The following is a 26,283-nucleotide window of genomic DNA, read 5'->3' on the forward strand; positions in this document are numbered from 1 at the left end:
TATATATAAAATAGGTAAATAAATAAAATAAATACAACAAAAGTAATTCTCCTTCAGTAAGATACTCACTGCCATACCCCAAAGGTCAAGATCTACTAGGGAAATGTAAAGAACTGTCATATTTTGTGTGATCAAGTTAGCTTGATTTTTCTGTAAGTCGGAGACACTGTGCAGTGCTTGTTAAGGTTATTTAATGCATATTGCGTAGTGATCATTATGGTGGTTATGAATAGAATAGATGCTAAGCAGACCAGTCCTGTGTTTGGTATAGGTAAGCAGAAATACCGGGGGAGCCCCAGAGTGCCTCCTTCTATGAAGAATGTTTCCTTTGTCTTAAACAGCAGTTACAGTTCCTTACAGAACCATCCAGATAAGTAATTAAAGTTCATGACGCTGCGAGTGAGAAGACAAGAAGCACACTTGGCTTCATATGGAAAGCACAGCTGCCTCAGAGCCAGTTGTTGCTCTCCAGGATTGACAGCCTGTCATTAACAGTCTCTAACTTTTTAATAGAAGCCCCACACCCAGTGTTTTAAGTAAAACTTCCCAATATTAAACATTGGCCCCTGACTTGAAATTCTTTAAAACACTGAATGGCCAGTCAGATTGCCTTATTCAACTACCAGTTATTTTCCATTTTGACTGTGACATAGAAACCCTTGGGTGAAGCCCCTCTGAGGTCTTCAGGTATATGAGCACATTGATCGGTGTTATGCCGTCATAACTAGAGGGAAGAGGGAGCAGAGGGCAGCAAGGAAGGTGAAGAGGGAGGGAAGGAGTAGCCAACACTCTAATAGGAGGAAAATACCACAGAAATGAAAATGCGAGCAGTAAAGGTAAACCCGGTTTGCTCTATGTCCTACGAAGTGGCCTGTGGAATGGCCTTACTTAATACTTGCAAAACCCACAGAGCAAACATGTTGAGGAGACACAGTCTGTGTGACAGAGCCGTCAGCCCACAGAAAGAGAAACCTATCCCGATAGAATTACTATGTGAATTCACCCGTGTTGGGCAATAACAATGAAAATTACAGAACACTAGAATTAAGTGGTTTAAAAGCAGAAGTCAGAGCTGCAGAGCGGTACACGCCTCTAATCCCAGCTACTCAGGTAGCCGAGGAAGGAGGATCCACAAGCTGGAGGCCAGCCTGGACAACTTGTGAGACCTGCCTCAGAATAACATTCATAAGCGGCTAGGAATGCAGCTAAACGGCAGAGTGCTGCCTGACATGTACAAGGCCCTGGGTCCCATCGGCAGCACTGGCCCCCAGCAAAAGAATTGTCCTGTCTCCGAAGGGTACTTGGAACTTCGAAGTATAGTAGAAGGGTAGGAAGCTAGTTTAGAAATGTATCAAAAAGGGTAAAACTAAGCTTCAGCAAAGGAGAGCTAAGCTCCTAGTTCATTATTTGTTCAGTAAGGCTAACTAGCCCTTGTGACAAGTGTCTCTCCCCCAACCCTCAGTTTTATACTGAAGTGTAAAATTTCCAAAAAATGAATTGTCTGACCTATTAATTGTCTTAATTTTAATATGTGATAAAAATAACGCGTTGCAGGATAGATACAGGAAATCGACAGGAGCCGAGTGCGTCTATCAGCTGCGGGGACACATCACTCCTGTGCGGACCGTCGCCTTTAGTTCCGACGGGTTGGCCCTGGTGTCTGGTGGACTTGGTGGGCTCATGAACATTTGGTCTTTAAGGGTAAGCGTGCAGATTCTATTTTTACCCTAACTCAAATATACGTGATAAAAATTAACCAATGCTAGGGATATGTTGTGTAATAATACCTTGAATACTGAGGACACTCTTTAAAGAATCCTCTACCCTTTAATTTTTTTACTGACAATAAGTATTTTTAAAGTCATCTAGGACCTAGAGAATTGGATAATGAATAAGCAATTGGACACTGTTGAATTTAGCTAAATCACAGATTTTAGAAAACGCTTTTGTGAGTGTATAGTATAGATTTTAAATCTCTTGATGCCTAAGTTTAAGTGATGGGTATTGATAAATATCTCATTTTAGGACGGCTCTGTCTTGCAAACAGTTGTGATAGGCTCTGGAGCCATTCAGACCACAGTATGGATTCCAGAAGTTGGAGTAGCTGCTTGCTCAAACAGATCGAAGGTAATATTAGAGTTATATCAAGTCATAGGATATATGCCTGTATGGAACTTTAGGTATCATAGTTTGAGCACCTTAATTCACAGAGAAAAAACCTGGTACTAAAGGGATTGTTACTTACCAAGATAATGCAGCTACTTTGTGATAGAAAGGAGTTGGAACCTACAACTCCTGATTCGTTCTCTAGTACTTTTTCTGCTGCCCCCTCGGCTGTGGCTGTGATGAGAGCACTTAATTTTTTTTTCTTTTTTTTCTTTTTTTTGATTGTTTGAGACAGGGTCTCACTGTGTAGTCTAGACTGACCTTGAGCTCATTGTGATCCTCCTGCCTGAGCCTCCCAAATTTTGGGATTATAGGTGTGTTTCATCACACCCTGTCAAAAGCACCTAATTATTGAGTGATTTCATTTCCTCCGGAAGATAGAAATTTTGGTTTTCTGCCATCATCTTTTTCTTTCTATCTTTTTTTTTCTGCCATCATTTTTGACATAGCACTAAACCAGGAGTGCTATGACGGCAAGCCTTTTAGAGCTCTCAGTGATACGAACACCCTCCTGCAGCATGCGTGCCGTAGTTTTGCCACCACTACATTAAACTCTCTCAAGAGAAGTTTCTCTGAAAAAAAGAAGCATCTTGAAGATTTAGCTCATTTTTGCAAAGTATATCTAGGCTTTCAAATTTAAGATTCTAGTAAAATACTGACAGCCTGCTGTGAGGTAATTCTGTGGTATATTATCCCCCCATAGGATTGTTGCTCATTCTCTTCAATATTAGAGCAAATGTACTACCTTGGCTTACGTTTTGTGTGGCTAAGTGATGCTAAAATAAACTATCAGTTTGAACATGTAGCCTGACTAGAAGTAGAATATAAAAATTTCCCACTTCTAGGAATATTTCATATAATGTCTTATAATATTATTTGTGGGAAGCCTGAGGTAATAGTGGCCTGTGTAAATAAACCAGGCTGGAACAGTTGTGCTGCTTTTGCAGATGTGTCCCTTGGTGGACAGACAACTTCATCTTCTAGTTTCCCTGTGTTCATGTCAGACTTTTGAAATATACCGCACACCTCATCCTTAAGTCCTCTGAAATAGGAAGTAATTGACACTCTTTCCTTAAGGAGAATCAGCTAAGCCAAGGTAGTTCACCTTCAAAAAGAATCATGGCGTTTTCACTCATTTTACTTACACAAAACTTAAAGTGGTTTGACATTCCATACACACTAAAAGTACAGCCTTTTGGGATGTAAAATGTTAAAACAACAAAGGCGTTCAGTGCAGTTATTAGAAGGAATTCCTCAGGTTGAATAAAGATAGCATTCTCTTCTTTTCCTTCAATGTTCTCATCATGATTTGTTTTCGACTAGGATGTTTTGGTTGTGAACTGTACAACAGAATGGGCCACTGCCAACCATGTGTTAGCAACCTGTAGGACAGCCCTGAAACAGCAGGGTGTGCTGGGATTGAACATGGCGCCCTGCATGAGAGCATTTCTGGAGCGGCTGCCCATGATGCTTCAGGAGCAGTACGCGTATGAAAAGGTAACTGTGCACTCCTGGGGACCCGCGGATGCTTGGCACTTTAGAATGTGAATTACCGCTTTGAACGTATCCCTCGAGAGTGTGAAGTCTGAGGGAAATACATGCAGTTACGTGGGCAGAATCAAACGAAGTCAGTTGTGCCTGAAACAGTTGATCAGTAGTTTTTCAGTGTAAAATAAAACCGTAACCCTTAAATTTATAGTACTTATATCATTCTTTGTCAGATAATTTTTTTCACACCAAAACTTGTTAAAATATCCTCACCTTAGTGTGTGCTCTCCCTTTTCTGACCCATGTGTCTGTGTGCGCGTGGCTGTGCGTTCCGAAGGTGGGCTTGGGGAGCTGCTTAGGAATGAGTGTGGGTGTCAGAGTGCACCTCCTCCCGTTTACCAGGTGATGCTTCGTGGAAAGCTTAGTAGAACAGCTGGGGCTGAACTGAGTAGGGTCATTAAATACTAGAAAGAAGAACTGTTGAATTTGGACCTGTCGTCCAGGCAGTGAGCCTAGATAGCCTAGGTCTCCATAGCTCTCCATATCACAGCGTGTCCTGGGCAGAACTCTTTGGGTTTTATTTCCTGCTTTCGTTGCCAGGCTACCTTAATATAGTCAGCTGTTACCACACACTGTGAATTTCACTGCGGTAAATACCGCAAATGCCCAGCTTGTCCTTTGTGGGCCTCTCCATCTCTCTGAGTCACTCTGCCCGGATGAAGGAGTGCCGTTTTCCTTTGATGCTAGCAGTATTCTCTTGGTAAAAGAAGAAACGTGAGAGGAGGCAGATCTCTAGTTTAGCTGTTAGGTGTCTGCTTTCCTTTTCTTAAATTGGGAGGAAAAATCTAATGAAAATATAGTACATGCATAGTGATATCTGGATTAGATCCTAGAGCGGGAAAGGAATGTTAGTGGGAAACGAAGTTCTGATTTCGTTAGCATTGTGCCAGCATTAGCGCCCGGTTCGGTGAGATGCTAGCCTTAGAGGAAGCTGAGTAGAGAGAACAGTACATGGGAATTCTCTGCACTATGTGTATAGTTCTGCAACTTTAAAATTATTTTAAAAGAAAAAGCTTAAAATAGTGAACAAAATATGATTACAAGCTTTCAGAACAAAGTTAATTAATTAGTTTTTTTGGAGAGTAAGTTAATTTAGAATGTTTGGCACAGGCTCCTAACAGAACGTCCTTTCGTTTTAGCCTCATGTGGTTTGTGGTGACCAGCTCGTTCACAGCCCCTACATGCAGTGTCTGGCTTCCCTTGCTGTGGGACTTCACCTGGATCAGCTGCTGTGCAGCCCCCCAGTGCCACCACACCACCAGAACTGCCTCCCCGATCCTGCGTCCTGGAATCCAAACGAGTGGGCCTGGCTAGAGTGCTTCTCCACCACCATCAAGGCTGCTGAGGCCCTGACCAACGGGACCCAGTTCCCAGAGTCTTTCACTGTTCCAGATCTGGAGCCGGTTCCCGAGGATGAACTTGTATTCCTAATGGTGAATGTAACATGAACTCCTGTTACTTGTAACTCAGATTGCATCATGGCAGTTTGGCATGCTGCAGACCCTTAGTAACTTCTGCTAGCTTGCATAGCTGGAGGCGTGGACGTGATTAAACTGAAGTTACTTGGTGGCGGGCCTCTGTGGTGACAGACACTTACTGTATTAGAGCTCTGGAGCTCTTGTAAATGTGCTGGCTCTCAGTGACACTTCCTTACTTATATGTATTTTAGCATTTTTTCCTGGCCATATTGTGAGATTTATGCCACATAAATAATTTCTTTGGAACTTTAATTGTGCCCTTGTTCAGGGTCAAATAAGAATATGAAAGAGCATTGAAGTTGTCATTTCTTTTTAATTGTATCTGGGAATATCGAGCCATGGAAACTGCGCTGTAGGTAAAAAGCTTGTGTAGGTGAGTGCAGGCCAGCACTTGCTCTAGCAGTTCCTTTAATTAGTGAAGATACAGACACTGGAACGTGGAAGTGTAAATACAGTATGAGACAGACGTGTAAACTGAAGAAAATGTTCTAAGTACTGTGTAGATAGTATAGAATATTTTAAGAAATGTCTTAAATCCGCTTGAACCAAATATGTCATTTTGTTACTGTAGAAACTGATGCCTAAAATGATTAAGAGACCTACCCATAGCTACACAGGGAGTTGGCCAGGTGCTCAAGAAACATGAATAGTTAGTTTTAAATCACCATGCCTATAGCGACAGTGATAATGAAAGGGCTTTTATAATAAACGTCAATACTAGCAATGCGTAAAGTCAAGTTTGAAATGATTATAAAACTGCTCTTTAAAAAAAAACTGCTCTCGTCACCTGCAGTGGCGTGTGCCTATAGTTCTAGCTACTCAGGAGACTGAGGCAGAATAGTCTCTTGAGCCTTGGAGTCTGAGGCCAGCCTGGGCAACACAGTGTGACTCTGATTCAAAAAAAGAGTAATAATAAATAAAATAAACTTCTCTTGTCTCAATAGTACCGTGTTCTACTTTAGAAAGAAAACTTCTCTTGTCTCAATAGTACCGTGTTCTACTTTAGAAAGAAGACTTTGTTGTTAGAAGACTGTCGTAGTTGAGAACAGACACGCAGATTGCTGCTTACCAGGCTTGATGCTCATGTGTGCTCTGTCCTGCAGGATAACAGCAAGTGGATCAATGGCATGGATGAGCAGATCATGTCTTGGGCAACTTCCAGACCTGAGGTCAGTCACATGTCGACGGTACGGTCGTTCTCAGTCATTCTTTTAATTCTAAGTACATGTGCTTTTGTGTCCCGGTGTCTAACACGGAGGACGGCACACACTTAGTACTCTGTCTACGCGTCCTTGAACAAAGGATGAGTCTAATTTTTAGGTGATTGTGGTTTCCTAGGACTGGCACCTGGGAGGCAAATGTGACGTCTACCTGTGGGGTGCCGGGAGGCATGGACAGCTGGCAGAAGCTGGAAGAAATGTCATGGTGCCCGCTGCAGCTCCTTCGTTCTCACAGGCCCAACAGGTAAGTCCCAGCTAAAACATGGAGCAACTTGGAAATGTGCAATTCAGTTCCTTTGCTGTTGGTAATTTACTGTGGGAAGAAGCTTGTCCATTTCATAGTCTATCGTGAGGAATCGCTAAAAAAAGTCATGGTGTGTAGCCTTCAGATAAAAGCTTGCGAAGTTCTTTATCAGGCTTAAGACACTGTGCTAACAAGTTTCTAAGTTTTTCTTGCTTTTAAGTGTAATGAATTCACATCATGATGCCTTGGGCCTATGCAGTGTGTTTTTGTAGAAACTGAGATATTCTTAATGTGTGATTCTCTTTTTGGGACCATGAACTTGCCGGAGCCTTTAGCCAGACTGCGTTGACAGCACCCTTCAGCCGTCGTGGCAGTGTATTTCCGAACATTCCAGGAGGCCGCTGCTTCCTCTTTTGCTCTTCTCTGCCTCGGCTGTCTTGAGTGGGCACTGTGCTCCTCCTTGCGTGTGTCCCCGTCAGTTTCTGCCCCTTTCTAGCCCAGGCTGTAGTACTTCCCACCGTCCTTCCCCTTTCTTATCTAGTGTGCTATTACTATTTTAACTCTGCACTGTCGGCTAAAAGTCCTGTGGGTACCATGGTTCTTAACTTAGTCAGGTGGGCTGCATACATCTCTTGGTTGAGTAAACAGTTTTGTATAGTCAGGGATTATAGAAGAAGCCACACTTTGATCAGTCTTTCCCCTTTAATTAAAATTAGGTATCCTTGGTATATATGGAGTCAGTTCAAAAGGTCATGTGCCAAAGCCAGGTAATAAATGGTAATGCTTTTAATTATGTTTTTTTGTCCTAGGTCATTTGTGGTCAGAATTGTACCTTTGTCATCCAGGCCAACGGCACAGTGTTGGCTTGCGGGGAAGGAAGTTATGGCAGGTTAGGACAAGGAAATTCAGATGACCTTCATGTGCTGACAGTAATCTCAGCCTTACAAGGTAAACCTGTCCTTAATTTAAAAATGGTCAGAAACTATGACGTAGCTGTAGGGCTGTTTGCTCCTATCGGAACTCTTCCACACCTCTGGTAGATAAAATCATAGACTTTTCACTGATATTTGAATTCTCAGTTAGGCATTGTGCAGCCTTAATTTCCATATTTTAAGGCATATTATTTTGTAAGTTACTTATAACAGCAATGCTAGCATTCAGTGATATGTAAATAACTATCTTTGAGGCCCATTTAAGATTGTAAACAAATTCTTTAAAGTCATGAAAGTGTAATTAGGCCACTATTAGTAGCAGTAGCAATTATACATGTTTCCTTAAAAATAAAAATTAGTTGCCGGGCGTGGTGGCGTACACCTGTAATCCCAGCACTTGGGAGGCTGAGGCAGGAGGATTGTTGCAAGTTCGAGACCAGCCTGGGCTACAAAGTGAGCTCAAGGCCAGCCTGAACTGCATACTGAGACCCTGTCTCAAAAAAAAAAAAAATCAGTTTATATGAAATATCCACATGTGCTAAAAACTTTAAAGAGCGTCTCTGGCAGAGCTCTGAGAGACTTGGAGAAAGAAAAGCTCTGGCGAAATCCCTGAAGGAGCCCCTAGCTTGATCCCTAAGTGGACTTTCACTGGCACCTAAGCCTGCATGGAGAGCGCAGAAGGACTTTAGTAAAAGTTTACCAGTGACAGTGAGTTCAAACAGATTTCTGAGAAGCTTGAAGTTATTTTCCTGGCTGTCTGGATAGAGTAGCACAGCAGTGGTGATGGGAACGTGACCTGGTTCCTATGTGTTCCTCTGGTGCCTGACTCCGGGCCTGTGCACAAGCCACTAGGCCTTCTTTTTTTTTTTTTTTTTGGTTTTTCTCCGGTACCAGGAACCGAACTCACGACCTTGCGCTTGCCAGGCAAGCGCTTTTGCCGCTGAGCTAAATCCCCAGCCCCCACTAGGCCTTCTTTGTGATTCAGTTTCCACAGATGTAAACACGGGATGTTGGACTCTGCCTCCTGTGTTCTGTGTGAAAACAGTGAGACAGTCTGCCTAAAGCGCTTGTCAGTCTGTTGGGTCTCTGCTCTGTTCCAGGCTTCGTGGTGACCCAGCTGGTGACTTCCTGTGGTTCTGATGGCCACTCCATGGCCCTGACAGAAAGTGGAGAAGTCTTCAGCTGGGGAGATGGTGACTACGGTAAACTGGGCCACGGGAACAGCGACAGGCAGCGGCGACCTCGGCAGATTGAGGCCCTACAAGGAGAAGAGGTGGTGCAGGTCAGGCAGTTTACCTTCGGCTGTGAACGCACTCGTTGTTGAATAGCAGTCTTACATTTGGGTAGCAGGAAATGATAACAATAATTAATACATTACACAAGCATTATAGAAGATCCTCTGTTTTTGATTGTGCAGATTTATTCTTGAGCTTGTCAGGTGTTTAAGTGGGTTTTGGTGTTAGAATGGACTTCTTTTTCCTGAGTCAACTGGTTGGCCAAAGGTGGGTGTCGCTGCCCTTCAAGAAAAACCTAGGAATTGGGCTGATACACAGGCACAGAGAAGGCTTTGTTTTCAGCCTGTTGTTTTTGTTATAAAAGCTGAGTCTGTGTATGTTTTCTGAAACTTGGCAGTCTAATCTAAAATAATACTGTAAAATTGTGCAGCACCCCAGAGTTTACAGAGGATTTCCCCATTCATGTGTCCTTAGACTAGATCAACTGTCGCCGTCTGAAGGGAAGCCACAGTTGTTCCAGTGTCCGTTTGCTTGGTTTTCCTGAGGCTGATGAGATAGATCAGACTTCAGGGGGCCAGAAAGCCACTCGGGCAGGTAGAATATAGTGGTCTTAAAGACCCTGACTTGTCAGTTAAGTTTATTGCGTATTAATAACCAAAGGTGACTGGTTGATGGATTGATTTCTTAATGTCCCCTCTTCTTAAAAATCTTTTCTCTCATTCTATCCTAGATGTCTTGTGGCTTTAAGCACTCAGCAGTGGTAACTTCAGACGGCAAACTTTTTACCTTTGGAAATGGTGACTATGGACGCCTGGGTCTTGGAAACACCTCTAACAAAAAACTTCCAGAGAGAGTGACTGCACTGGAAGGATATCAGATCGGACAGGCATGGCATAAGTCAATACAGTGTTCTAGCTGGTCGTTCCTTCTCCTCTCTTCTGCATGCAGTTAGATACTCCTCTTTAGGTAGACCAGGATCAGCAGTTGTGTAATCTGTATACATTTTGTTTGATCTAACTGATAGGTCAATGTGGCTTTTTCACAATGTGAAAATACACATTTTAGGTCAGTTTGTCTGTCTTACATGACAAATGATGCCCTAATTTCAGGATGTGAACATTTTAAAAATATTCTTCATGAAGTACTAGTACAGCTTACTGTAAAACCTTTAAGCAATACGGATTTTGGAGGCCTGTCCAGCTGCCTCTAGTTGAATGGCTGAGCGCAGCCTCACTGGTAGCTCCCTCTCTGAGGCAAGTTTTCCCAGCTGCGATGACTGAGAGTGCTTCTTAGCAATGGAGTCAGATACGTTCCTCTTTCCCTGGGTCATTCCTGAGACACCATCTGGTGTGAATGGATATTTTTGAGGAAATGCACTTTTACCCCTTTTATTCTCTTTGATTCTTAATTAGCCACAGATATTTAAAGGATTTCACTTTGAAAAGTTATTTGTTGACAGTACATATCTAATGGACCCATTTCGTTTAATATTTAAAGTAGGTGCTGAAGCCAATGAAAATCTTTGGATACATATTCATGCTCTTCAGTGAAGTGGAGAGAAAGGGTCTCAGGAACAGGGCTGTGTGTTTTGGGCATTGCGCTTTGCCTTCCTGAACTTCCTGTGGTTTCTCCAGGTGGCCTGTGGGCTAAACCACACTTTGGCGGTATCCACAGATGGCTCCATGGTGTGGGCTTTTGGAGATGGAGACTATGGAAAACTGGGCTTAGGAAATTCCACGGCAAAGTCTTCCCCCCAGGTCAGTCACTGCCTTTAACCTAGGTCTTCAGGCTACAAAAAGTTGTTTACGTCTGTGTCATTGTGTCTTTCTAGTTAGGAATAATTTAGCTTTAACATTTTTGGTATTTCATAATGAAGTTTTAATTTTCTGTTGCTTATTCATGAATGTGTAACATCCTAGATCTTGCTTTTACATACAGTATTAAAGCTAAACTGGATATGAAAATTGTGCAAGGAGAAGCCTCTGTCTGCATAGACAGGCCCAACACTGTAGGTCTGCACCCCATTAAAGAAGAACTAAACATATCTCCAGCATTTGTAACCCTCTGCTTGCAGCTGCTATTTCAGCTTATTATTGCCCTGAATTATATGGGTATGCAGCTTTTAAAACAAACAGTATAAAGAAAACTGGAGTATAAACAAATACTTTAGAAGCTATTAATCACACTTTAGAAGGTTTCTTGACTCTGCAGAATACCTCCTGTGCAGGTTTTGGTTTTTGTTTCGTGGTGGTGGTGGTGGTGGTGATACGGAAGGTTAAACTCAGGGCCTTCACACAGAGCTACATCCCTAGCCCTTTTTGTGTTTTATTTTGAGATAGAATCTCACTTGTCATTAAGTTGTCCAAGCGGGGCTCACACTTGCTATCTTCCTGCCTCAGCCTCTCAGAGTATTGGGATTGCAGACATCCACCACTCTGCTTGGCCTCTGTGCAGTTCTCTTATGTGGGTTATCTTGACACATTTAACAAGTAGTGTGATTTGTAAGTAATTTATCTTTAACTTCAGCTCCACCACCATACATAGTCTGTGACATCTTGATAGCCACACGGTGAATACTGAGCCAGGGATTCAGAGAGGCAGGAGAACCCCTGCTGGGGAACAGAGAAAGCAGCTGTGGCCACTTCTAACGGCTGAAGTCATCAGACTAGTGGGGAGCCACCCCTGGCTTCACAGCCTTGCAGTGTTCTTGAAAAGGCCCTGGGGTTCTCTTCAGTCTCTTCCGCTGGCCAGCGGAATGCTGTCACTCCGCCGCACGGCCCTGGCCTCTGCACCCCCCGCCCCCCACAGTCAGTTCACAGAGAGCAGGAGAAAATAACATTTAGGAGTGTGGATTTGGGTGGAGCAGGCAGGTAACAAGTAGTAGTTTTATTGGAAGATAGGCTTTGTACATCCAAAAGTGGCTTTTTCTTCTCTGTGTTTCACAAATGTGTACCTCACACTTTTATTTGCAGAAAGTTGATGTCCTTTGTGGAATTGGAATAAAAAAGGTCGCTTGTGGAACTCAATTTTCTGTTGCTCTGACCAAGGATGGTCACGTGTATACTTTCGGTCAAGGTAAGGTGTTCTTTAGCTTGTGTTGCTTTTCGCCTACCGATTGTATAAGAGAAATTGCTCTGAATCAAGTAAATTTTACTCTGGGTCACAGTAGGTACTGTGCCCCTCATTTGTTTGCTGCTTTTCACTCTTGTTTCATGAACTTCGAGGACATTAAAATTCCTTGTGCTAGCGTTGTCCCTCATGCTGGAAGAGTTCTCGCCAGGGTCTCCTCCTCCCCTTGTCTGCATCTCTGTCATGCTGCCACAAACATGGCCCTGGCCGCCTGTGCTCCTCTGCGCCCGCCTCATCCCCATCCTTCCCAGGGGCCGGGGGTGCATATACTCAGCACTGGAGGGACTCACAGGTATTCAGGGCTCAGACCCTGAGAAGATTCACAGCCAGGCATTCTCGGGGGTCTCATTAGTAATAAATTCACTTATTCAGTGGAACTTCTTGTTAAATTGTGGGGACTGAGGGTGTGTGAGGCAGGTATGAGAAAGAGAAGGAAGGAACATGTGACTGAAGTTTCTAGGCCTGGGAGAACCTTGATTGCACTCATTGAGGCTTGAGGTAGTTTAAGGGACAGGAGGTTAAGGAGCTTAGTTTTAGTCATGTCAGATGGAACCTTCTGCCCGTAATATATGTAGGGAGGTGTCCAGCAGGCCATTGAGAATTTAGATCTGGACCTCCAGCAATTAGCTACTGAGGTTTATAAAAAGAAAATAGAACTTGGGAGGATGTGAAAAAGGCCAGGTGAGTAGGTAAAAGGCCAGGTAAAACCTTGGGAGGAAAGTTGTCTTTGGAAGGAGCTGGTGAGTCAGGGTAGCATGGCGCCTCTGAGCGGCAGCAGGAGCTCAGGCCACGTTATCAGAAGGCTACGTGGGCCTCCCGCGGGTTGGAGCCTGAGAAGCAGCCATGTTGTAGCATTTGCGAGCCAGCTCATGGCTTGGAGGGTACATTTTCGGTACAGTGGGCACATGCTAATCTGGCTGCAGAAGGGGGCCATGACACTTGAGTCAGAGGACCTTAAACAGCGGGGCTGACCACTTTCTAGAAGTTTGGCAAGGTAAAGGGAAAAGTTGGGCAGAAACGTCAGAAAAAGGTAGACCGAGTGGATCTTTATTGAGAATGCAAGAAACTTCAGAGCCTTTTTGAACTATGCTGAAGTTCTTCAAATATGATACAAAGGAGCCGCTAAGTTTAAACTAAGCTGCTGGTTTTAGATTTAATTCTTTATTTTTATGGAAGAGTCTGATGTTTTCTAAAGACAGTCTGGTGTATCTTGTCAGATAGTAGCTTTTGCCCCACTGAGTTATATACACTGTCATTGCGATTCTGCCGTAACAAGTTAAATGAGTAGGAAACATAAAGACTGTGGTGTGCGATCCGTAATACTTTTGCTGTTTTTTTTTTCCTAGATCGCTTGATCGGCCTTCCTGAGGGCCGTGCCCGCAATCACAATCGGCCTCAGCAAATCCCTGTCCTAGCCGGAGTGGTCATTGAAGATGTGGCGGTTGGAGCTGAGCACACGCTTGCTTTAGCATCCACTGGAGATGTGTACGCCTGGGGGAGCAACTCAGAAGGGCAGGTAGCTATCTCTCGCTGCTCGCTCACTTTCTGAAAACCTGACGGTGTCCTCCTGTGAGAACGGGCTAAGCTAGGACATCCCTAATAGCTGCCACAGGGTTCTAGGCACAGCACTTCGCCATAGGACTGATTATTTTGTTAGTCCAGTTATGCATCTGTCTCTAGTCAAGGAAATATTATACCATGGTTAAAAAAAGGATCTGGCAGTACCGCAGAGTGACTGAGGGGATCCACTGGGCGCGTGTGTGTCTGTACACGTATGTGACAAGTATCTGGACACAGGACACCGCTGTAAGCATTTGCTGCCTATTGTCACATCATCATTACTATGGTAATACGTGAGATTAGAGCCTCAATATCAGTTGATCAGGATAAAGGAAAGAATGAAACAACAATACCTTTACATCTTATAATAGGACCGTGTATAAAGTACATTTGTGTTTGTGGAGGACATCTTGCCACCCCCATTCCTCACAGGACTAAACTGAGCCTCTGAGAAAATAAGACTTGAGGTTACTATGTTCCCCCTCTCCTCTGTATATGGAGAAGGAAGAGACTTCGGTTTTGGTGGGAGATGTCCGAGCTGCCTGCTGCACCCGTAGCTTTTACCCCACGAGAACAGACCCCTCCCCTGCCTCCACCCACCATCTGGATCTGGCTGCCCTTCCAGCCAGGGGCCCTGAATTTCTGGCTCTGGGGTTATTCGCAGTAGCCTCAGCTGGGCTCCTGTGGTCTCCTCAGTAACAGGCAAGAGACAAGGTAGCGGCTCATCACTGTGGCCGCAGGTCTCCATGAGGAGAGCGCGTGTTGGAGGCGTCGTCGGGGGTTCCCTGGCTGGGCCTCCCCATGAGCCTCCCCGCTGAGGGCTAGTTGCTTAGCCAGTAAGCGCTGGAGCTAAGAGCGGAGACCTGGAGAGCCCTGCATGTTTTCATGTGTTTATTGTTACACAGAAGCCAGTGTGTTTTCAGTAAAAGCTCTACAGATCATTCAGTTGTTTTAACTTTCCAAGAGCTCATTCCCATTCCGCATTGGAATCCAAGGATGCCTTTGGTTGTTAAAACTGATCTGCAGGATTTGGAAAGGCTTCGTCACAGCTTAGCTTTCAGGAGACAGTCTGAGCTGTGAGGACCGCTATGACTGAGAAAACCCAGAACTGATTTTGTTATTGATGCTGGTGCTTGGTGCACACTGAATTATCTCGACTTCTCTTCCTCTAATTGCATGTCTGTATGCCCGTCATTTATTCCCAGCTTGGCCTAGGCCACACCAACCACGTTCGAGAGCCAACCCTGGTAACAGTTCTGCAAGGGAAGAACATCCGGCAGATCTCGGCCGGCCGCTGCCACAGTGCCGCGTGGACAGCACCACCTGTCCCACCCAGAGCACCGGGTGAGGGGCCGAGGGGCCGCGCTCCCGCAGCTGCTCCCGCAGCGCAGTGCCATTGCCTGTCTGCTTTCCAGTCCGGCCTGTCGAAACGCCGTGCTTTGCTCCCCCACGCTGTAAATACTCCACAGGAGGCATTTCTCCTGCTGATGTGGGACGAAGCAGTCCTGCTCTGCAGTCCCGAGAGAAGAAAACATATCACTTAGGCAAGCAAAACTCAATGACGGTAGAGCAGCAAGTATGTACATCTCATATGACAAACAGCTTTCTGAGGCCCACCGTTAGCAATAAAGAGTAAACGCCCTTCAGGAGTGCCTGCTGGTCCACTCTTACAGTCCCAGCTCCTCAGAAGCCTGAGGCAGGAGGATCACAAGTTCCAGGCCAGCCCAGGCTTCTTAGCCAGACCCTGTCTCAGAAAGAGTTGGACGTATAGCTCAGCACTCTGAGTTCAATTCCCAGCCCCTCCCCGGTAACAGAAGACAGGAGAAAAGATTAAAAGCCCTGAGACCATTTGCCGACTCCCTCAACCCAGCGGGAACCATTGGAAGCATTGGCTCAGCTAGTCCACTCGCCACCACCTCACTCCAGTGTGTGGCGGAGCTGTCCCTAGCTTTGTGCTACTTGCTTTACTTCTAATTTATTATGAAGTCCTTACAGATTACTAAAAAACTGTGAAGAATATAGTGCCTTCTTGTTCCCTAGATAGCCAGCAGTGGACACGCTGACTGAACCTTTCCTCCATGTCCACAGATACAGCCGTTAGCTCGGCGGTGGCATTTACCATTCTGAGCAGTTCCTCACGTTCGGGCTATTTCTTATCCTGGCCCTCACGCCCTCTGTGCCGTCCCATGGGGTCTTAGACACCAGAACTCATGAAGCAACTCTGAGCCCCAGAGCTCAGCATTCTCTCCCCTTTTTCTGATTTCCCTTGTATCGGTCAGCTTTCCATTGCTGGAACAGAGTATCGGATGCCACAGTGTAGAGGAGAAGGAGTTTACGTGGGTTCAGTTTTAGAGACTTCAGTCCTTGGTCACCTGGCTCCCGGACAGTGACCTGGCAGAAGAGAGCTGCTCGTCTTGTGGCATCTGGGAAGCACAGAGAAGGGGAGAGCCTGAGAGGAAGGAACGAGGGTCCAGGTGTAGCCCCCAGCTCATGCCCTAGGACCCCCCCAGACAGGCCTGGAAGAGTGTTTTCCTCACCTGCTAGGTGCCTCTCAAGCCAGTCAAGCTGACAGTCAAGATGCAGCCGTCAGTCAAGATGTAGCCCTCACATCCCTACTTCTTAGCCACAGGTTCCTGGGGAAGTCTCCCCGTAGAGGCGATTTTGCCTTAATAGTGGTAAGAGAGACAAGATAGGACTGACTGCTAGGACTGACTGCTAAGTAGCTTCCAAACACCAGGAGGAGGATCCTGGCTAACAGAACCCAGCGTGAGCAGTGCCTCCTCTGCTGTCACAGTTTCAGGTACTCAAGGCCTTCTGCTTCCAGAGGGATTTCACACTCTCTTGAGTGTGTCAGTGACAGGTTCAGACTCTGGGACTGCACTGCAGGGACTGAGTCCTGGTTCCTGCACGTGCGATCTGCATGGCCGTAAGACTGTTCCCTTGTGTATAAATTGAGAACAGTGATGATAGCACCTATTGCAAAGGGCTGTAGGAGTGAACAAACTAGTTCATGAAAGTTGGAACACTGCTCAGCACATAGAAGTACTTCACAAAAGTTTTTATTTATTAAAAGTTCTAATACCCATAGGGATTGAGCTGTAAAAAACTTAATAATGTGTACAGCAAATTTAAGTAGTCCTTTGTGAATGTTCTAAGTGGTTGACCGTGAATGCAGTGCTTGCAGTCTTTGCTGTCAGAAGTCTTCCTGAATCTTCTGCCCCGTCTTTCGTTCTGTCCGACCCCTAGTAAGCAAGAGGAGCAGCCCTGTCGAGGTGCCTATTTCCGTATCTCAGAACTCCCTTCCTGACCTTCGCTTGCCCCTTGCATTGTTATGAGGGTGACAGTTACTGACTGTGAAAGAAAGAGGTTGAGTTCCTCTGTTCCCTTCCCTCCCTTCTAGCTAAAAGTCTTGCAGTAAAAAAGACCCAGTTTCCATAATGATAAATTTGTTTAAAGTTTTAAAAAATCCAGCACCACTGTGTCAAAAAACTAGGATGATTTGATGATAAAGGCACAGGTTACATCGTGAGAAGGCAAACACAGCAGACGGTTCCTTACAGAATTTCGGTGGTGGGAGCGGGTGCCCTTGCGCGGCTCTCTCAAGTTCTGCATATGTTTGAAGTTTTCCAAAGTGCCGGAAGAGGAAGCAGTGTGTTTCCTTCACACCTGCCCGTGTGCTTGTTGGCAGGTGTGTCAGTGCCCCTGCAGCTGGGCCTGCCTGACGCGGTGCCCCCGCAGTACGGGGCACTGCGAGAGGTGAGCGTCCACACCGTGCGGGCCCGGCTGCGGCTGCTCTACCACTTCTCCGACCTCATGTACTCGTCCTGGAGGCTGCTGAACCTCAGTCCCAACAACCAGGTAACCTGCGGGCGTTGTCCGCCTCCTCGGGTGTGCTGCCTGTCCTAGCTAGTAGTTCCTTTAGCCTTCGAAGAGACGGAAAGGAGAAACAGAAAGGGCAGCGCTTCTAGTCTTGTTTTAGTTTAGGGACAGTCCAGATGTTGCTGAGCGTGTCCTGGACAAAGTAGCCTTCCTTTTGTGTTTTGGTTTGTCCAGAAGTTGAGGAGACAAGAATGGCTGAGCATATCATATATTATCTGTAGCGTCTAATGTACAGTATTAAAGCTTTAAGCACACAGAGCTAATAGGGCCATAGTCAAGGTTGTTAATAAATCAGTGTTGAGAAATTTGGAAGACTGCTTCCTCTTCTTACAAATGAGCATTCTCGGTGCTGTGGAAGGGAGATGAGGGAAAGAAAGTATTTGCTTACTGTTTATGTGGGTGGTTTGTCTATTTATAGAACATTCCAGTAGTTTGGGAAGTAAGTAAGCTTATTTAAATTTGATTAATATGTGGGCACATCTACCAGAACGTGTTTCACTTTGTAAAACTGTTGTTCTGTAACCTTTGGGTGACGAGTGATGAATGGGTAGATTTGACAGATCACTGTAGAAGTAGATATAAAGAGCCGGGGATATGGCTCAGCAGCACAGCGCCTGCCTAGCAAGCACCAGGTCATGAGTTCGATTTATGGTACCAGAAGAAAAAAAAGTAGATAATCAGGCGGGCAGCAGAATACTGTACAGCACTAAGCAGAGTGTTAGCAAACTGTAATTAGGTGGAGACATTATACGATACAAAGTGAGAAAAGCAGCTGAAATGATATAAACAGCCTTATCTCAGCACTGTGAAAGTACATGCGCGCGCGTGTGTGTGTGCGTGTGTGTGCGTGCGCGTGAGCGCACGTACAGAGAAAGCAGAAGGAGTCATCGGCCTTCTTTAGATGGGAGGCTTGTGATGATTTCATTTGTGTATACGTGTGTGTGTTTCGCTGTATTCTGTAAGTTTTTTTAATTGGTAACCATATATTTTGAAAAAGTCATTAATAGTCTCTAATACTCAGTTTTATGCTTTTAAACTACATTTCAAAAAGAATTTATGTTCTAAAAATGAGCAGCGTTTTTAAGCCTTGCATCCCAGCGTTTCTGATGCCCTCCCCTTGTTACAGAACAGCACATCCCACTACAACGCGGGGACGTGGGGCATCGTGCAGGGGCAGCTGCGGCCTTTGTTAGCGCCGAGAGTCTACACTCTGCCCATGGTGCGCTCCATCGGAAAAACCATGGTTCAAGGCAAAAACTATGGACCTCAAATCACTGTAAAGAGAATATCAACCAGGTTGGCTTATGTGTGTGTGTTTCACTGCCCAGCTGGGATTTTTGAGATCAGTGTTGTTTTTCATTCATCCCTGTAAGCCTTAGCTTCCTTGCTTATAAAGGATGGGAACAGTACAGTGATACCTTGATTCACGAGCTTAATTTGTTCCACGATTCTGGAAAAGATGGCCACGTTTGTGATCACGCAGAAAAGATGGCCGCAGTCGTGTTGGTCACCTGATGCGTAGTTTGCAAAAACAAAATTTGCCAAATGCTCCTGTTTGGAAACCAAAGTGTTTTTGGAGATATAAGTGTTCGTGAGCCGAAGTGCCACCGTACGGAACCTTAGTACCGGGCCGGGGAGTCACAGTGGGCACGGCGCGTGTTTGGCACTTTCAGCGGCCTCTTCATGAGCTCATGGAGGGAAGACGCTGCCAGGGCCACCGTGGTGACTTGGGGAAGTTGGCGAGTTGTCTTTCATTCTCTTCTGCCTTTTCTCTTTTAAGAGGACGGAAGTGTAAGCCCATCTTTGTTCAGATAGCAAGACAAGTGGTGAAGCTAAATGCATCAGACCTCCGCCTGCCGTCCCGCGCGTGGAAGGTTAAGCTGGTCGGGGAAGGGGCTGACGACGCCGGAGGGGTGTTTGATGACACCATCACGGAGATGTGCCAGGTATGTCCGTGCTGAGTGGGCTGCTCACAGGTGCTGTTACTGTGTCCAGTGACTGCGCCCTCAGGCGTGCTTTCGTCACGGTAGTGAGGGTGCGTAGCGAGCCTCATGTAAAGTCATACTGTCGGTGGTGCCTCGGTGGATGATAGGCAGCAAGGGTTTGAGAAGTGCTTTGTGAAGATAACTCGCCACAGAAGCGTCGGCACTCTTCCCTCTGCCAGGGACTCCCCATCTGTCACGCTGCGGGTAATACGGGCAGAGGAAGCACAATGATACATAAGCATATTCAGGTAGCAAGCAAATCCAGGACCAGCCAGGTGCTGTGATTCATTCGGATGCTTTAGATCAAAGCGGAACTGCCAGGCCCAGAGGAATAGAAAAATACGTGTTGAGAGTTCGGATCAGGTCTGATTTTAAGAGCCACGCTGCCAGCTGTGCTTTTGGATCAGCTTTGTCCTCCCAGCTTTCCTCCATACCCGATGTTTCTGGTAAACCGTGTGACTAGGATGACTTGGCTGTCATGTGTTGAGTCGCTCTGAAATTTCACCTCCTCCTGTTCACAGCCTCCCCTACTCTTGTTAGATGGTCTTTCTCACCCTGCTGCTTCTCACTGCAGGAGATTTTCCACAAAAATTACCACAGAGAAGGCTGGCTGCCACATAGCACTGTACGCTCCTCAAAGTGTTCTCCTTTAGTATGTGTGAGGATTTGTTCTTGAAGCATTTGATTATCATCTCTCAACAGGACGTTTTTCTTTCTTCTACAGGAACTTGAAACTGGGATTGTTGACCTTCTCATACCCTCTCCTAATGCCACCGCAGAAGTAGGCTACAATAGGGACAGGTGAGGCAGCAAGTGTTTGTCACATGTCTAGGTGCTAGCTCATGTGTGCTGAGTGCTTCCCATGTGTTATCCCACTGAGCCTGCATTGTGACCCTAAGGAGGAGGCGCCTACATTACCCCTTGCCCCAGGGGCGGAGATGGCACTGCCACCGTGACTCAGAACTAACTACGGGGTCAGCTCAGCAGAGGAGAGGCAGCTCAGAATTGATCATGCAGCTGGACTCACTTTGTGTTTCTGAAGGCCCCGGTGGCCTCCCCGTAGTGAATTTTCTACACTACTCCTCATTAAAACCTTTCATTACACTGTCAAGTCACAGAGCTTAGTGCTGCATTTCCAGTTAGTATCCTTACATTTGCAGGTTTTAAAAGTTTGGTCCTGCTTCATAGGCTTATAACAATAAATTAAGTTATTTTGGGAAATAGGCATTCTGGAGCAGGTAGCCTAGGGATTAATAAACCATTCACTTGCACTTTTACAGTCTTTCTAAAATTAATTCAACATATGGCCGTCATGCTGTCTAAAACAGTAGCTGCAGGCTGTGCATAGCCGCTCAGCACTCAGTGTGATTAGGGCAGCTAGAGGACGGGGCTTTAAGTTCTGTTTAATTGATTTAAATAGTCACATGTCGTTTGCAGCCGTGCGAGTCTAATCTAACGCGGGAGCTGCTGGTAACTCATTTGTCAGAGAAATGTGGAAAACTGTTGGAAATGCTTCTTTCCGCAGATTCCTTTTCAACCCCTCTGCCTGCCTCGATGAGCACCTGATGCAGTTCAAATTCCTGGGGATTCTGATGGGGGTCGCCATTCGCACGAAGAAGCCCCTGGACCTCCACTTGGCCCCTCTGGTGTGGAAGCAGCTGTGCTGCGTCCCGCTCACCCTGGAGGACCTGGAGGAGGTGGACCTGCTCTACGTGCAGAGCCTCAACAGCATTCTTCATATTGAAGACAGTGGCATCACCGAGGAGAGTTTCCATGAGGTAGGCCTGGCCGGTTGGAGTCCCGCCGCTGTTGGCCTGCTGTGTGCACGGACTGGAGTCTTTCCTGTGTGCAGCCAGACACAGTGCTCCCGGCAGGGCCGCCGACTCACGCTGGCTCGGTGCCAGTGCCGCCCTTGACGGCTCACCCACAGCAGTCTGAGGCCCCCTAGTGGGGAGAGCTGGCTCCAGCCCTGGCTCCCGCTCCTTCTCCTTCCGTCTGCCTTTGGTCCCTGAGAGCCGGCAGCTGAGGGAGGCAAAGTGGAGAGGGCGGCCTGGGTGAGCAGAGCTCAGCAGACCTGTCGGGGCCTCGCTGTAGCACAGCGGATGAGTCAGCCGTTCCACGCTGCAGTCGCCCGATCGGCCAGGCCTGTCCAGACGGCCTGGTGTTTACCGTGAAATCTTGACTTGGTTACTGCTGTGCCGTCTGTGTGTGTGTGACATACTTTGTGTTGCCATTTCTGCCATGTCATAAAAATTCTTTTTATTTTTCTGCTTTTAGATGATTCCTCTTGATTCTTTTGTTGGCCAGAGTGCTGATGGGAAAATGGTCCCCATAATCCCTGGTGGCAATAGCATCCCGCTCACGTTTTCCAACAGGAAGGAGTATGTGGAGAGGGCCATTGAGTACCGGCTCCACGAGATGGACCGGCAGGTGAGGAAAGGGTGGGAGGTGCACTGAACACTGGGTCTGTCCCGACGAGCGCTGGCTGTCACTCACACGCGGTGGCTGTGTATTTACTACGTCCAAGCATTCGTATCCGTTTCACGCCCTGTGCAGAGACCGCTCAGGCCCTGTCCTTGGATCTGCTTCCTCCTGCTCACGACCCTAAATCGCCTCTGCAGCGGTCACGGGCTGGGTGGAGGCCAGGCTCTCGCCCTGGCGGTCAGGCCCCTCTTCTCACTGCTCACCCGTCCTGCCTGTCCCGTGCCTTAGTGGGCCCACTCCGGCAGGGTCAGCGCCCTGCACGGTCAGCCCCCTGCACGAGTGCCTTCCCTCTCCTGCTGCAGGCCTTCAGGCCTGGCTACTGCGTCTCCTCCGCAGACCCGCTTCCCTCCGAGCCTCGCCTGGAGCGGTCTTTAGCCTCCTTTTCAGTTCCTCAAGACACTGCACAGACCTCTCTGCTGCTCTGAGAACCAAGCCCTAGAATCTGGGTCTTGCTCTTCTGTTCGCTTGTAAGACTTGGGTGCGGGTCCGAGGCTTTGGCCTGCGTTGCCCTGGTTCTGACAAGTAAGCATTCATGGAGCCGAGTGTGGATGGGAGACCCAGAGACGGTGTGGTGTCCGGTATGGTTATTCTGGCAGTGCGACACGGATCGTCATTTCAGTACGGCTTTCCTTTCGGGCATGGTCAGGCTCCTTCAGAGCTGGCCCCAGGTGCTGGGGCGGCAGCGATTCAGTAACTGGAAGTGTGGGTCCACGCCTGTCACTTCTGATTCCTTCCTTGACTTTGGCTTGGGGTCCAGACAAGTCAGTATTTCCCTCAGCCCAGTGAGGGTGGTTCTGGTAGAGATGCTCTGTGCACAGCCAGGTCTCAGAGTGTCTCTCTGGTTTGTGAAAATTTTCATCTTCAAAGCCTAACAGTAAAACCGTGGTTGCCCAAAGCAGCTTGTTTCCTTGGAACGAGGGAAGTATATGAATCACTTCCTGCACGCTGGGCATGATGCCGGACACCCTCGTGTGCAGTTTCCCTGTGGGTCCTCTCAGAGGTGAGGGTCACGGTCCCCATTCCACAAGAGCTAGTGCTCCAGAGAGCCGCGCACCCCCGGCAGAGCCAGGCCCCACGCCAGCGTCACACCACACGGAGGTCCCCACACCGGCACATCAGCTGTGCCTGCCCCACCCGGGCCTTGCGTCCTTCTCTGACAAGGCCTTTTCCTTTCATTTTTTCTTCATCTCTTAGAAGTAAGCGTTCTTCCTTCCCTTTAGTGCCCTAGCTGTCCCCTCCCGCCTCCTGCAGCCAGCCCACACCTCAGTCCTGTTCTTCCCAGTCAGCGGGTGTCACGGATTACCAGCCATGACGGCGTGGCTGGGGCCTGCTCGGGCCTGGTGTTCCTGGAGACTGCCCTGCTCCTGCAAACGTTCTCAGACTTCTGTTGTTATCAGAGGTGATTTTTGAGTTGGCCAAGGGCGAAGCGTTTATGAAACAACCCTTAAAACAGTGATGGGTCTGCGCGCAGGGAACGTGCTGGGGTGCAGCCGTGGCGCACACGCCTGAGACTGTCCTCGCAGCCCCCGCAGCGCCCCCTCGGCAGTGCCCGGCCGGCCCGTGCTGAGCACTGTGCGGAGAGCAGAGCACTGTTGTTCCGTCAGCAGGACTGCTCGTTCCTCATGTGAAGCCCTCCTCAGATGAGAGGATGAGGTCATGGGGTTACTGAGTGTGGGCCTGGGACTTAGAACCAAGTCTCCGGAATTGTTTGCCTTTACTGACTTTCCATTTTTATCTTCTTCTTTGTGCTTTTCAATTTTTTTTATGCTGAGCACAAATAACTTTTATAAGGATAAAACTGTTTTCCAAAGAAAAATAAGTTACAAAAACAGTAGACAGCTCCAAGAGTTTTCTAAGAACACCCAGAGGACATGGAGGTGCACCCCCCACACGGCAGTTTAAGGGCGCATGGCCACATGTGACCAGGAAGATTGGGCAGGGCCTTGGGGGCTGGGCTTTAAGTTTGGGGGTTTTTGGTGGTACCAGAACTTAAACCTAGGGGTACGCTACTGAGCTACATCCCCAGCCCTTTTAAAATTTGTAATTTTGAATCAGGGTCTTGCTGAGTTGCCTAGGCTGGTCTAGGACGTGTGATCTTCTTGCCTCAGCCTCCTGCGTAGCTAGGATTATGGGTGTGCACCCCTGCGCTGGAAGGGGCTGGGGTTTTGTGGGACAGGAAGGTAGGCTGCTCCTACATTAGGCTGGAGCTGGGCCCAGAGGAGCACTAGAGTCCCCGAGCTGGGCAGAGTATGGTCCCATTCACAGGCCTGACCTGGTGTTGGAGTGGACACCTTGCCCAGCTGGGTCACGGTGGGTGCCCGCTCACGCAGGCATGGTAAGGTAAACGGCCTCTTCTGACGCAGGTAGCTGCAGTCCGAGAAGGGATGTCCTGGATCGTCCCCGTGCCGCTGCTGTCCCTGCTCACCGCGAAGCAGCTGGAGCAGATGGTGTGCGGGATGCCTGAGATCTCCGTGGAGGTCCTGAAGAAGGTGGTGCGGTACCGCGAGGTGGATGAGCAGCACCAGCTGGTGCAGTGGTTCTGGCGCACCTTGGAGGAGTTCTCCAACGAGGAGCGGGTGCTCTTCATGCGCTTCGTGTCCGGGCGCTCCCGGCTGCCGGCCAACACTGCCGACATTTCTCAGAGGTTTCAGATCATGAAAGTTGACAGGGTAAGTGGGTTGCTTTTCCTTCCTTAGTAATGTCTGCTGACTTCTTCCTCGTTGCTACTGTGCTGGGAAAACCAAACTGACTTCCAATCAGGCATGCTGATTTGGGCTTTACTCCAAAATGTCCAGATGTTTAAAAAAATCAAGCTGTAAAACTTACTCATAAATATCACTGAGCTTTAGTGAAAAGCCTTAAGTGGATGTCGAAATCAGCAGCAGCCAGCAACCTTCTGCTGACACTTCAGCGCCGTCCTGAGCTGGCGGGCCTGCCGGGGGTCATCATGCCACCCGCTCCTTTCCTGCTCCTTCCGTGTCTCGGGGGAGTTGGGCACGGTGTGTGTGCTCCAGAAGGACCTGAGGGGGCCAGGAGCCACGGTGCACACACACACAAGTGTACACACACCAGACACACACACACACACACACACACACACATACCCATCCCTGTGTCTGGGTGGAGGTGTCCTTCTGCAGGCTGACCGAACACCCCACCCCAGAGCCTTGACCCAGCTGCGGATTGAACAGGTGGCCTAGGAATAGCAGGGCTCGGGCCCTGCAGCAGCCGCCTTCAGAGCAGACATGCATCCCCCCAAGTCTCTCTCCTCGGTCTGACCTGCCAGCAGCCCCTGCACTGGTTCAGGGTAAATGGCGGCAGCTGGCCTGTCACAGTCTGGACTCTGCTGCACCTTCCATTGTCACCTGCTGACACTTGCGGTGTTCTGGCCATGGTAGTGGACTGTGCCATGTTTACACTCCAGGCCTTCGTGTTCCTCTCCATAATGAGTTCCTCACGCCCCTCCATCCCTGCCTGGCACACACCTATTTGTCCATTGTGCCCAGTGCTAAGGTGCTTTCCTCTGGGAAGCCCTCCTCCATGGCTTCCTGTGTCCTAGCCCGTGTCTGAGATGGATCTAGGCAACTTCGCTCCGGGCCCCAGCACTGGCACCTGGGTCCCCACCGCACACGTCCCGAGCCCCCTCTGCAGGGAGAGTGGGTGTTCCTCTGAGAAGGGGCCTGGGGGCGGTCGGGAGGCAGGAGGGAAAGTGGGTGTCTTCATACGGGCCTTCCCTACAGGTCTCCGCACCTCCAGGATGCGGGGGAGGGCTCAGCGAGATCCCTCCGCACCGAAAGTGGTAGTGTGAGGACTACGGGCAGGACAGCAGAGTGCTCAGAACGGATCGTGAGGTTAAAACAAAGAATTACAAATCCTGCCCCGAGGGCCTGGTGGGAAGGGCCGCTGCTGAGCACCCACTTCTGGTGCTTTGCGGTCACGGGCGCTGGCGGTGGCTGAAGCCCGGGCCTCTCCCGCACTGCACACGCCACAGAGCGAGGCGGGGAGGAGGCGTGGCGCTGGCGTCTCCTCGCAAGCCCTGGGACCTGTAGGCAGCTGGGCTGCCCCCGAAGAGAGGGCAGGTCCTTCGTTCAAAGGAATTTTCACAAATTTTGTTCTAACGGTGTGAGACCATCACTAGAATTACCGATAGTTTGGGAGTGGTGGTTTGCAGGGAGTGACGGCAGGCCCATGAACTCCTCTCCGGCAGGGGGCGCCTCTGCCTGTGCCTCGGGTGGACACATTTTGTTCCCTGGTCAGAATTCCGTTTTTTTAACCTCACAGTCTCTCCTCGGCACCTTTCTGCCTGGAGTTATCCTGGCTATCGTTTCGGGTGCTGCAAGGGTCGGCTGAGGGCTCCTCCCTCGCCCGCGCTGTGTGCTGGCGGCCGCCGGTGAGGGTGCGGAGCGCACGGGCACAGCCGCAC

At 48.1% G+C, this 26,283-nt stretch overlaps 1 protein-coding gene across 6 annotated transcripts in view; it reads left to right on the forward strand.

The window, feature by feature from the left end:
* The window catches only part of Herc1 (HECT and RLD domain containing E3 ubiquitin protein ligase family member 1), a 194,748-nt gene that overhangs the window by 167,496 nt on the left and 969 nt on the right, over window positions 1–26,283 (forward strand). For all 6 annotated transcript variants that reach the window (XM_005393785.2, XM_013518840.1, XM_013518839.1 and 3 more), the window contains exons 58-77: window positions 1,555–1,701; window positions 2,026–2,127; window positions 3,490–3,663; window positions 4,854–5,147; window positions 6,296–6,361; window positions 6,531–6,656; window positions 7,466–7,604; window positions 8,689–8,870; window positions 9,554–9,709; window positions 10,458–10,580; window positions 11,796–11,898; window positions 13,299–13,468; window positions 14,718–14,856; window positions 17,201–17,370; window positions 18,518–18,687; window positions 19,172–19,337; window positions 20,101–20,177; window positions 20,902–21,154; window positions 21,654–21,806; window positions 24,224–24,529. In XM_005393785.2, the coding sequence (XP_005393842.1) occupies window positions 1,555–1,701; window positions 2,026–2,127; window positions 3,490–3,663; window positions 4,854–5,147; window positions 6,296–6,361; window positions 6,531–6,656; window positions 7,466–7,604; window positions 8,689–8,870; window positions 9,554–9,709; window positions 10,458–10,580; window positions 11,796–11,898; window positions 13,299–13,468; window positions 14,718–14,856; window positions 17,201–17,370; window positions 18,518–18,687; window positions 19,172–19,337; window positions 20,101–20,177; window positions 20,902–21,154; window positions 21,654–21,806; window positions 24,224–24,529 (3,216 nt within the window). The remainder of the gene's footprint in view (window positions 1–1,554; window positions 1,702–2,025; window positions 2,128–3,489; window positions 3,664–4,853; window positions 5,148–6,295; window positions 6,362–6,530; window positions 6,657–7,465; window positions 7,605–8,688; window positions 8,871–9,553; window positions 9,710–10,457; window positions 10,581–11,795; window positions 11,899–13,298; window positions 13,469–14,717; window positions 14,857–17,200; window positions 17,371–18,517; window positions 18,688–19,171; window positions 19,338–20,100; window positions 20,178–20,901; window positions 21,155–21,653; window positions 21,807–24,223; window positions 24,530–26,283) is intronic.

The sequence above is a fragment of the Chinchilla lanigera genome, unplaced genomic scaffold (genome assembly GCF_000276665.1).
Source record: "Chinchilla lanigera isolate Chin_1 unplaced genomic scaffold, ChiLan1.0 scaffold00049, whole genome shotgun sequence".
In the NCBI taxonomy this organism is placed as follows: domain Eukaryota; kingdom Metazoa; phylum Chordata; class Mammalia; order Rodentia; family Chinchillidae; genus Chinchilla; species Chinchilla lanigera.